General features: G+C 33.6%; 1 protein-coding gene across 1 annotated transcript in view; it reads left to right on the top strand.

Annotated features, from left to right (window-relative positions):
- Positions 1 to 495: 495 nt before the first annotated feature.
- The window catches only part of LOC107451807 (myomodulin neuropeptides), a 131,290-nt gene continuing 118,499 nt past the window's right edge, over positions 496 to 13,286 (top strand). Inside the window, exon 1 of the mRNA XM_021147952.3 lies at positions 496 to 653. Within this exon, the coding sequence (XP_021003611.1) occupies positions 588 to 653 (66 nt within the window). The 5' untranslated portion in view covers positions 496 to 587. The remainder of the gene's footprint in view (positions 654 to 13,286) is intronic.

Below are 13,286 nucleotides of genomic sequence, written 5' to 3' on the forward strand. Positions count from 1 at the left end.
CAATCTTTATATTCTTATAAGTAATCCTATATCTAAATTCACTGTCACAGATAAAATTCAAAACAACCTCGAGGGAAAAAAATTTTTTTGAAGCATTGAATGCATTTTTAATTATCTACTTTTGAATATTAACAAAGCACATTTTTCTCAATTAAAAAAAAAATTCAAAGAAGTAATTAACGCATATCCTGTATTATTCCGCAGTTATCCAAGAATGAAAAAGTGATATTTGGAAGAAAAAAAACATTCATCCTGTTTGATGCCACAGAAAGAAGAACATTCCTTGAAATGTAATGAAATTCCGTAGCCATCTTTTGGGAAACAAGAAAATGGAAATGTTTCTTCACACCCCCACCCCTCTAACCCCCCATTCAATGTCTATTCGTTTTATTATAAAGACGTCACCAGAAAGCTCACTATTCATGTCTTCTCCCCTCTCCCCCCCTGAAAACAGAAGTTGCTTCCCTAATGGCTAACTAGTGTTTTGACGTCAGAGTAGGGCGGCCGAATAAGGGGGCGGCCCCGGCGCTTAAAAGGGGGCGCGCTCTTCGACTCTTGAAAGCAGGTGAATCTTTTTCTGAGTTTTGATGAGCAGCCCTAGTATCGGCCGACACCTGTTGCCCTTCCTAACTGATTCCAGGAATTCCCGAACTGTGAGTCAATTCTTTTGTTTTCCTAACATTTCTATTTTTAAAATTAAAATATGGTTTTAAATACTGAGCACAGAAATTATAATTCAATTGTTTAATTCAAAGAATATAACTGTTGCTCTTGTTAAAAAAAATGAAGTAGAATGTAAGAGGAAAAATGAAGCTTAAATTTAAAATAATTAAATAGAATTTAACCATCCAAGCATTGAACTCATTTTATAATTTGATGATGAGTAAATTTTTTAAAGACAATAGTTAGATCCACAAATAGTTAAAAAAAAAATTATAATTAAAACGCATACGTGGTTTGGTGCCACAATAGTATACCTTCAACAGTAGAATAAATGATAGAGATGGTCAGGGCAATTTATCCTATTGATAAAGGTGTACCATTGTGATATTGAAACGAATCTAGGTTTTAATATAAATTTTTTTTTACCACTTTTGGTATTCAACGTAGTCTTCAACAAAATTTACTATTTTCACAATAAATTCCTCTCGTAATTTTATAATTTAAATAGTATTTCTCTTACTGTGATGAAATGATCCTGTTAAAATGAGTCTAAAACTTTTCAAATGTCTAGGAAAATGAAATGAAAATCCTTATTCATCAAATATTATTTTAACAGTTATGTATGTAACTTATTATACATGCAAATTCTGTTTACTACATTTAAAAATGAAAGTAAAATTATGCTACGTTTAAATCGTAGATAGAAACTGACATTTTACTTAAAATGAATTTTCTGTCCCTTCAGTTCCCAATTTTCAATAATTTAAAATGATGCAAAATTTTTGGGGGAATTTTTTTTTAAATAGATGGAGTGCATTGGGCGAAAAAAAAAATCAAACTTACTAGGGAATAGACAAACAAATCACATGCGTAATTGCATGTATTTAAACTGTGCAAGCTAAATTAATACTATTTGGAATGAGATTTTAAGTTAATTATTATTAATTAATTTTTTGCATAGTAAAGTCAATAATGGTTCTTTAATCGCAATAGTTTTATCGCAATAAACTATCTGAGTGATTGACAATCCAGTTTTTTACTTTTTCATCATAATCAGTGCTTACAGCTTTAAAGTACACTGGCGTAGAAAATTAAGAGGTCGATTATCTCTAGAATTAGTGGACAGATTTTAATGAAATATGATATGTACATACATTGATACAGTACAAAGCAAATAACCATTCAACAATTGTAATACACACGCATGATTATGCGTAACAATCGTTGGAGTAGGAAGGTATGAAATTACCACCGGACAATTGCCATAGGAAATGATAAACTGCCTTATTTCAAGTATGAAATCAGGCTGCAAGACCTGTATATCTGTGAGAGGGTACCATACCTCCTATTAACCCATTTTTTATTTGTTTATTCTGCAACTGCCGTTTCATACCTTCCGACGAGTGCTACGCACGATCATGCCTGTGTATTACAATTGTTGAACTGTTATTTGTTTTGTACTGTATCAATGGATGTACGTGTCAAATTTCATTAAAATCTGAGAGATAATCAGCCAAGTATGCAAATTTTCTTAATTTCTAATACCAGTGTACTTTATCTGATTATCTCCATTGGTCACTTTATCTGAAAATATCTTAAAGGTCTCTTTCAACAAATAATCTGCAATCAGGAACCAAAACGACTGAGCATCATTTATTAAGAAGCAAACTCAACTTTCAACTCTAATTATCATTTGGATGTGTTATTCACATGTAGGACAGAGCAAAGTATAGTTTGTCTGTGGTAAGAACTCCCCCCGCCACAAAGTCTGATGCTATCTGCTGCTATGGAAACAAGAATTTCAGAAAGGGTAGGTTCTCTTCACTCTAGGGCTAGACCGAAGAAAAAGACACCCTTTCTCTCGCCGACTCGAGCCCAGACCTGTCCTAAACCCCTGCTTGAAATAGTTATGTCTCGTTACCGTCCACACTAATGGCTAGGGGAGTTCTTACTTCAGACAAACTATATTTTTGGCTGCTCTCAAAATGTATTCATTCCCACGCATTTTTAAAAATTCTTTGTTTGAACTAAACTCATTGTGTCTGCTCATTAAGCTACTTTTCACGTGCATCTTATCTAACCCATGCAATCAGGGACAAGTCTCATTTAACCCATGGAAACTTATCTTATTAATTCATATCAGCAATGAAGCAAGTCTCAAAATCGCTGATGAAGCTTAATATTTATAAACATGGGTAAACGTACAGTAAAATTTTAATCAACAAATTAATCAAAAATAATTTTTAAAAAAAACGTTATAAAACACAAAATATGTGCCCTCTCTATGTACAAGTATTTTCTTTCTTTCTTTTTTTTGGCATAACAATAGTATTGACTAGGTTTCCAAGAATTTGAAGAAATATCGGTAGCCAGCAAACATTTTCGGTAGCCAGTAAAAATATTGGCACCTACTCAGTTTCTAGTTTTTTTTTTTAATTTTTATTTCCAAATTTGAAATTTTGCTTATTACATTCATGCATAAAAATCAAGTACTTACATTTGGAATGCTTAGTAAAAATAAATGCAAATACATATTACAATATAATGAAATGTTAAAAGAATTTCTAAAAGAAATCTCAAAGTAATAAAAATGTGTAATTTCAAAATATGTTTTTTTACCATTAAATGCGAATATTATTTGAGAATTTGCAATGGGCTTCATCAGAGGGTATTTTTTTTATTCGAATTTAAGTATTGAGAACCATTAATTTCATCAAACAAATCCGCGAGACCCGAAGAATTTGGAAGAAAAATTCTAAAATCACGCACAGCGTTCAAAAATTACGTAGTGGTTGAGAATAAAAACATATGTTTGTTATTATTTACCTAAAATGAAATTGAATCGGGTGTGCTTTTTTCATTTTTTTAATAGGGTGACGTTAGCTAAGATGTTAACTTCCGTACGCTCTTGTACGTAACGTTTAAAGCAGCTGCGCATGCGTCAGTTCTGGTGCAATGCGCATGCTCCCGTGAAAAAGTATCTATCTTACGTAAGTGAAAATAAGAGATTTTGCAAAACTCCGTAAGTTACAAACGCTAACGCACTGGAATATTATTTTAACACAAAATCGAAATAAACATTTACAATGTATGTAGACTATTTCTTTAAATCCGTGGCAACCGATTCAAAATGCTTCGCTCCACGTAAAACTACGGATCTGTGAGTGGAAAAATTTGGTAGATTAGTGATTTTGATGTATTCAGAGACAAAAAAGAAGTTTATTATTATTATTAATATTCAAAAATATATTATTGAACTTCTATTGAATATTTTAACTTTTTTTTAACGAAATTGTATAGTTTAAATATAATTTATAATTTTAAAATAGCGAAAATGTATCTAGTTTCTTATGGAACTAGTGCAATTAGACAACCGTAATGTTAAACAAAAAATAAAACTATTTTTTTATTGAATGAATCAATGGTTTTAAGATGATACGATTCATTTCTGAACGTCATTTAACATATTAACAGGAAACAACATTTAACAGCTATAAACAGCCAGCTTTTGGCCTTGTCTTTGTAGTGTAAATCACACCAACATAACGTAAAGATATGTAGCATCTAACATTAACGCGAGCAAGCGCAGTTGCTTTAATCTTAAGTACAGAAGAGTACGGAAACTAACGTAAGAGTGCTAAATCTCCTTAATACGTTTATTAGTACTCATTACTGTTTACTTCAGCAACAGAGCATTTAAGAAGCATTTAAAGGATCATCTTTTGAGGAGCTCAATTTTACACAGTCGTCATAAACCCATGTGGTTTTTTAGTTAGTACTACAGATTTCTGCATAATTTTCTAAAATCTCGGTATTTTTAATAAGTGAATTTCGAATCGCATATTTTGTTAATAACTTTTTTAAACACGGGGCTTGATTTTCGTCCATTTCGTCGTGAATTCTAATTGTTATTCGAAAATTTTTTCGATGGTTATACCAATGGATTTCTGCGTAATTTTAAAATCCCGATAAAATCAAAACTATTACGACTCACACATCTCGAATTATCTCCGATTGATTTTCAACCGCATTCGTTCCAGCTTTCATTGATTTTATCGTAAGTTCATGTGGCTTTTCACAAATTGTTACAGATTTCTACATAGTTTCTAGCAATCCCTATACATTTAATCAATTATGTAAGTGAATTATGAATGGTGAGTTTGAATAATAACTTGTTGATTGCACCGATTTCGCCTTGAAATTACCTTTTTTTTTACTACTTTTTAGTCGGTTAAACCCATGGTTTTCTAAATAATTAAAAAAAACGATATATATAAATCGAAATTATCATGAATCTTGATTCACAGAAGTTACCTTTTCATTTTCGACCAATATTTTGAACAGATTTCATCGTAAATGCATGAGGCTTACAATCATAATTTCGCAGTTATTTTCATGGTTTTCGACAGGATTTTTTTTAAATTACGATTTTTTAACACGGTATTATCACAACACTCGAAATTTGAAAAATGCGCAACAGTGCCAAGGTAAGGAAAACTGACATTTCTCTCCGATGATTGTTAAAAACATGAGCTCGAAGGGTAAAAAAAAAAATATATCGCTGAGTTAAATTCTCATGCCGATCTTTTTAGATAAATATCGAACTGCAAAAAAAAAATTCGGATCATGAGTGAAAAGCTAATACAGTCGCCACACAAAATTTATTGGTCGCCAATGGCGACAGCGTGATTGTATTTCACGAGCCCTGGTAATGACGATGTATTTATTTGAACAATTTCCTAATGCATATTTATGGAACTTTTAATGAAAAATTTAAACTCTTATTACTGAGAACTGGAAATTATACTTACAATTGCTACTGGGAACTATTATTGGAAAAACTTAATCCTTGATTATCGTTTATTTCATAAGTTCTTATTTGACTTTATTTATACCTTTTATCTGATAACATAAACATCCTTGTACCATTTTATCAATAATAATTGTACAATGAAAGTGTAGCGTGCACTTTAACCTTGGCTTTATAAACTGTTACACCGTATTATTTGGCGCAGCAAGTCCTCGTTTGGACTTTGTGCCACTAAACCCTACTTTCAATCAATCAATCAATGTTTATTTCTTAAAACAACTACTACTGATAACATATATAATCGCTCAGTTTATTGCACCGCCGTTAAAACCCTGTATATTGGGACAAATTATTAATAATTATTATTATATTGGGACATTTAATTCCAGAGTTTAAAATTAAAATTCAATGATTTTAAAAAATTGAGCTCCTTTGAATAATTGAAACCATTAGAGCTGATTTGAAATTTTGAATGTATGAATATCAATTTTTTAATGAACGAATTTTTGATTTCATTATGGAAATAAATTGGTTTTGATCTTTCTGATATTAACTTTCTAAGCGATTGTTATTGATTTGTCAGATTTGGATTTAAACACAGGTTTACAAATATCAATATTCGAATGTTATTCACGATCGATATTCGAATGATTTTTACGCGAAAAGTGACACTTTATATTATAATATCCCGTCATTCTGTGTTAAGAATAGGTAATGTTGTTGTTGTTACTTATTCCACTTGGCAATACCAACAAGCTTGCTTGGAATTCAAGCGAATTCTTAAGGCAAACGGTGAGTTCCTTTTTTTTTCAGTGGTGCCATCTATGACCAAGAAAGCAACTTCAGCCACACTCACATCACAGATCGTTTTACAGGGAGGACCCAATTATACTTCATTTATTCACCCACATATCGAAATTTCGACCTGAACCAGAAAGCGATCAAACGTCAATTCAGTACCATCAAAGGTATTGATTTGATATGAAAATGTGAAGGACTTTGGGATCCCAATAGATTTAGCGTGCATCAAACACCATTTAATACACTGTGATTCTTTGGCCGGCGGGATTCAAACTCACGTTCTCACGAACACGAGCCCATCGTCCTACCAACCATGCTATCCAGGCCTAAAAATGGGTTATAAGACGTTAATATTATTAAATAATATAATTATCGTGAGGGGGAAAATTGTTTATTTAAATGATCCTATGAAAAGACTAAAAAAATAACACAATTGCATCTTCTTCAAATAAATTAACTTTATAAAAAATAATGATTTATTAATGCATTTTTTATTTCAAGAAAAGTTAGTTTCGCTGTATAATATAAAAACGTAATCAAATAGATAAAATAGATAAGTGTAGAATTAAAATTTTCCTTACGGAGTTATATTGAGGAGTGTGGGTAACGCTATTATTCTCTCTAACTTAATCGAGATAGAAGCGTAAGCAGATACAGACAGTACATTAAGGCTGTTTGTCTAAAATAGTTTGTGGTAAAGAGAAAAAAAAATTAATGCCCCAAACATATTTCAATGCCGCATTATCTAAGCTCATAAAAAAACTGAATTAAACGAGAACAAAGTATTGATTTTGACAATTTTCATCTAGGTGGAAAAAGTCGAGGAAGTGACGATTTTTAAAAGAAGTTTAATAACTTTTAAATATTTAAGTCATTCGAATTTCATGAAAAGGACAGAACTGAATGTAAAACCACTGCTTCTAGATAAAAATGCAAATCCTGTACACCAAATACGTAAGCGTGCATGTGTATATAGGTGGAGCCAGTAGAGAAACAGCCTTTACAAGTGCGCGTAAGTTAAGACGCATTTCGTTCGCTAGCACAGTTCTGCGAATTTCTTGGTGTTATTTTGCAACAATAGGTTAAATTCAAATTGTAACAGTAAAAATGAGTAACCACCTACGTTTAGATGATGGAATGAGGTGGCGAATTGTGGGGATGCTAGAAGCAGGCCAATCTCAGGTCCAGATTTGTAGAGAGTTCAATTTAACGCCCAGAGTCGTGTGTAAATTATGGAAACAGCTCCAGGATACCTGATGCATCGGAAAGATCGTCGAAGAACCACGATGGTCAGAGAAGATCACCATTTGACAATTATAGCGAGCAGTGGCGTACGCAGAATTTTTTCAAGGGGGGTGTTCATAATTTTCTGAAATTACTAAAAGAAATTCGAGTATGTAATAAAGCACTATTATTTTCCTAATTTAGAAAGCTAACAATTTTGACTTTTTATTTAGACAGCATTGTTTAGTTAAATTTAGATTTGATTTTTTAAGTTTAAGAACATAGTGTAATATCTTCTCTCATGTAATATCTCCTGAAAAAAGTCCAATGTCATATGGATGGGAAGTAACACTTTGAGGGCCACTTTCACATTCATCAGATTTTGTTATGCTAGAAACGTTTTCTTCAACGGAAGTATCACATTTCTGTTCAATAGAAAAACTTACATTGGTACCAGATGCTGTCACCTCACTAATTTCAGGTCGTAATTTTTTCTCAAAATTATTAAAAATTGTTAAATTCTTGCGTTTTGGCATCCTAAAGATCCAAGAACAACAAATATATACATATATTTATTGGCATAGAAATATCCGCTATGCTGAGATCGTACGCGATCTCAAAGTTTCGAGCTGGAATGAAAAACTTCAACGAGCACAGTATCTTCAATGGTATTGTTACTGATTTCTTCACTAGTCGAAATGGGGGCAACGACGGGTTCGGCGCTTGAATTAACTTCTTGTTAAGACAAAACGAAACAGATTTAGCGACAAGCTCCAAAAGACAAGCGGCAGAGATAACTCTTAGTCTGACTAACTAACTCCACTGTACTCCTTCCCCCCTTTTATATAATTTTACACCGCATCTCCAAAATTCTCGAATTGTCTCAAAGATGACAGAACGTCTAGGATTCCAGAATCATCGCGTAAAGACCTCGCGAAAACTATCGCGACTGGCAGGGTAGAAAGGAACCAGCCCGTAACAGTATCACGCGAATTTGATTTCAAAAGTACAACTCTATTATAGTAAATGTTTTTTCAGTATTTTGAGAAATACCGTGAGAAAAAAAAAGTAGGCAGGAGGCAAATAAAAATATATAGTCTTTAAAAATAATAGCCCGCATAATTTCTACTAAAGTTTTTATTTTTACCATTTCGTCTGAGCTCAAGGGGGTGTTTTAACCCCTAAACCCCTCCCTTGCGTACGCCCCTGATAGCGAGGCCTAACAGAGAGGCTACAGCTTCTCAGCTCTCTTGTGACTTATATGCAGCCACAGGAACCCGTGTATCAAGGATGACTGCTTCCAAACGACTTCATGAGAGAGGGTTGTTTGCAAGAAGACCTGCTGTTTGCGCTCACTTCTACGAGCAGAAGAGTCAGTTCAGCATAGTGCAGAGCATAGAGATTGAAGAATGGATCAATGGCCGACCGTTCCTTTCACTGATGAGTCCCGGTTCAGCCTAATCACAGATTCTCGCAGTACGTTCATATGGAGAGAACCACGAACTCGCTACCTACCCTCCAATGCCCGCAAAATCTACCATTATGGCGAAGCAGGGTTAATGGTCTGGGCAGGCATCGTGTTGGATGACCGCACACCTCTCCACGTCTTTGAAAGATGCTCTGTGAGTAGTGTGAGGTATAGGGAAGAGGTCTTGGAGACCTTATGCTCGCTTTTTCAGGAGTGCAGTTGGCGTTGAGTTCCTTTTTATGGACAATAACGAGAGGCCACATAGAGCTCTTCTGGTGGACGAATTTTTGAGAGTGAGTATATTCGCCGGATGAATTGGCCAGCCAGATCTACAGACCTCAACCCTACAGCGCATGTGCTCTCTGGGGAGGGCAATTGCAACTCGCTACCCCTCCATCCGAGTACTATCCAGGGAAGGAAAACAGCGTTGCTGAATGAGTGGGACCCATTGCCACAGGAAATGATAAACTACCTTGTTTCAAGTATGACATCACGCTTCAAGGCCTGCATATCCGTAAAAGGGGACCATACCCCCTATTAACCCCTTTTTTGTTTATTCTGCAACCGCTGTTTCATACCTTCCGACTCCAACGAGTGTTGCGCACGATCATGAGTGTGTATTACAATTTTTGAATGGTAATTTTTATTTTGTATAGTATCAATGCATGTACATATCAAATTACATTAAAATCGGTCCAGTAGTTCTAGAGATAATCGACCAACTCTGCAAATACCTCTTAATTTCTTACACCAGTGTATATAGTTTTAAACCATAGCTTTGCTTTAAGTATAAGACACTTATGTTGTATGTTTTTTACTTTTTTATTTTCTTCCTCAAAAAAGCTTCGAAAGACTGGTTTTTAACAAGCAGTCACAGGGGATTTGCGAACGGCAGCGCGAACAGTATTTTTTAAAATTATAAATTTCGTCTAACGGTTTCGTGCAGTTTCATTCGACATCACATAATATCACCTTTAACATAAGAAGCAGCTATTTTAATCAGTCCTCTTTGCAGCGCTACATAACCGATCTCCTAATCCTCACTCCATTTTCAATAAAATTTTAGACACTTATGATAATTTGTTACAAGGTGGACATAAAGTAACTTTTTGCTGGATCCCAGGTCATACAAACATAACAGGAAACGAAGTTGCTGACTCAATAGCAAAATCAACAAACAATCTATCGAACAATCCGCTGACTTATTCTGATGTAAAAAGATCAATTCAAAATATTCTCGAATCACAATGGCAAAACTGTTGGAAGAATGACACTAATAACAAACTACACGCCATTAAAACTTACATACACCCTTATAAACAGTTAAACATCAGTCGAAAACTTGAAGTGCTTTTAAACCGCTTGCGTATTGGCCACACACGAATAACTCATAAATACCTTTTTCTAAACAAACCAGAACCAGAATGCACAAATTGTAAAGAACCTTTAACTGTTACACATATTTTGATCGAATGCAGTAAATTTAAAAACCAGAGATTGCGTCATTTTGGTACCCTCCATCAGTCATTGTTTTCACTAATTGGAGATGATCCTCACTCTAACATTTTCTCCTACCTTAATAAGGATATTGGAATTTATACATCTATCTAGTTTTTAAACCAAAACAGAGTTGTGAACCTAGCTGTAAAATATCTACCTTATTGGAGTCGCGATATAGCCAAGACTGGTTCTTGCGCCAAAACCCCAAACAAACAATTATCAGTCCTCAGTTTAAAAACTAAAACTCTATTTCATTATTTTTTTATCACTTCTGTGTATCGAATTGCTTGTACTTGTTATATTTATTTCATATTATCCTATATTACATGTTTATTTATCACCGCTTCTTAATACATCGTCTGTTGACAATTTAAATAAAATTAAAAAGTGAGAAACCAAAAACGAAATTCTGAAGATATCTTTGTTTAACAAAAACAGCACTTCATCAGGGGACGCTCTGCCATGCTAACACACTGGAGCCTTTCTATAATCGTTGGGTAAACCAAAAACGGACTGTGCCCCGAAGCCCCATAATGAGAAACCTAAATAAGAAAATGCAATACCTCAAAATTTAAAATTGATAATCCGATGATGCACAAAAACACAAGTATACGGAGATAACACTAATAAAGACACGTCAATATATATAAGAAATATAAAGAGAAAGTTAGAATGACCAAATAAAATACAAATTGCTAGATCTTTAAAAATTTAATGAAATTAAAAAATATAGTGCTTTCCCCTTTCGAAAAAAAGCAAAAATTCAATGATTGAAAAAATTATCCAATAAAGTGCTGCCATCTATACTCTTCGGTAACTGACAAAAGAGCTTCAAAAAAATGATTTTTAGCAAGCAGTCATGGCGGGTTTGTGAACGGCAGCGCGTACAGTACGTTTTGAAATTTTAATTTTCTTCTTACGATTTCGTGCATTCTCATTCGACATCACATAATATCACCTTTAACATAAGAAGCAGCTATTTTTATCAGTCTTCAAAACTAAAACCCTATTTCATTATTTGTTTTATTTTATAACAGTCATTGAACTGCCGACCCAATTTTAGGTTTACGACAACAAATGTTTAACTCAGTAGCCTTGTAATTTTGAACCCAATCCAGAAGATAAACCGAACTCCTGGATCAAGTTCGCGAATAACTAGAAATATGACAACTCCAACCATTGTTTTACATCAGAGAGCGTTGTTCGCCTACCAGAGGCAATATTGTGGCAGTTCATTTCATTATGATAATGCAGAAAGTAATAGTTAAGTTGCTAATCTAATTCAGCTTCGGTTAAAAGAATTGTTCTTTTTTTAAATTTTCATTTTTATCCGACTTGTAGTTTTTTGTTGCCAAAGCGAAGAAAAAATTTCCTCGGTTATTTAACAATATAAGCACATATTAGTGCTTTACATGCTGTTAGGCGGATGCACTTTTGCTCACAGTGTTCGCATCCTCTTGAACTGCTTTCGCGACTCCTTTCGGATCGCCTCGCAATCCACGCTCACTTATTTAGCTCATTGGATGCAGATATGTATTAGTCTAACTTCGTAGGATAATAGTATTCTTTTTAAATCAAATTTTTAAAATATGTTGATAAATATGTCAATCAATAAGAAAAGCAATTCTTCTAAACTTTCTTCAATTAGTTGTGTAATAAATTTATATTTAATGTCTATATGTTTGGTCTTAAAAGCTTTCTCAATTATTTTTACAAAAATATGTAAGAGTCTGATTATCACAATACTCTTTAAATACTCTGATTTGGCAAAATATTAAGTTAGTTATACAGTAGGGAACCGATTATCCGGAACGATCGGGACCATCGCTATTCCGGATAAATGATTTTTCCGGTTTTCTGAATCGCTACAAAAAGCCGTTTTTTTATTGTTAAACCCAACTAAAAAGAGATTTTTTTTTTGGAAATAATCTTAAAAAGAAGAAGAAACGATGAAGTAATACACTAATGATTATTTCCAAAATGATGGTAAGGTGAACATCTTTCAAAAAAGAAAGAAAAATCCTAAAATCTTATGAGGAAAAAAAAATTTTTTTTTTCAAAAAAACTGCTGGAAAATTTATCGAATTTCGTTCCGGTTTTTTGGTTTTCCGGTTTTCTGATTTCCGGATAACGGGTTCTGTACTGTATTATAATATTAAGTTACTCTTTTAAACCAGACTGTTTCTTTCATACTTTCACAGAAGGCAACAAACTTAAAACTCCTTCGAGTTACACCCAGATATCACAGCTTGTCACAGTGAGGTTATAGAACAGTCGAAAACGGTCACAGCAGTCACAGGTGTGACCGTTTAGAATTGTCCCAATGAGGTCATAATGCGACTTTGTTGACTATGTCACTTTATCTTGCGATATTCTATAAAAGTTTCATTGACTAGTTGTGACTTAAGTCAGTCAGCAATCACACCTATACTGCGAAACTTTGTAGCCACTTCGTTGCAACTTTGACCCCCTGAAAATCACAAACCATTTTTTAAAGTTACAAGGGTATATTGTGACTTGCCTCACTAAAGCACTCCAGTCACTTAAAAGTTTTATAAACAGTTTTTGCGATCTTTTACAATTAAATATGTGGATCACAATTGAGTCGTGAATGGTCCCGACAATTACATTCAAGTATGATCTTTCTCGAATGACTCCAAAGTCCTCTCATTATGATTTGGAAAGAAAAAAAAACATTTTTTTTCTTCCATAAACGCGCTAGCTTGAAAAAACAATTCCGTACTATACTGTTCTCTCTAACGTTCACAGTGCCAGAAAAAAGATTTTAAATGTAAATACACCTCTTTTCTAAATTACGGT

This window comes from Parasteatoda tepidariorum, chromosome 4 (assembly GCF_043381705.1).
Source record: "Parasteatoda tepidariorum isolate YZ-2023 chromosome 4, CAS_Ptep_4.0, whole genome shotgun sequence".
Taxonomy (NCBI): domain Eukaryota; kingdom Metazoa; phylum Arthropoda; class Arachnida; order Araneae; family Theridiidae; genus Parasteatoda; species Parasteatoda tepidariorum.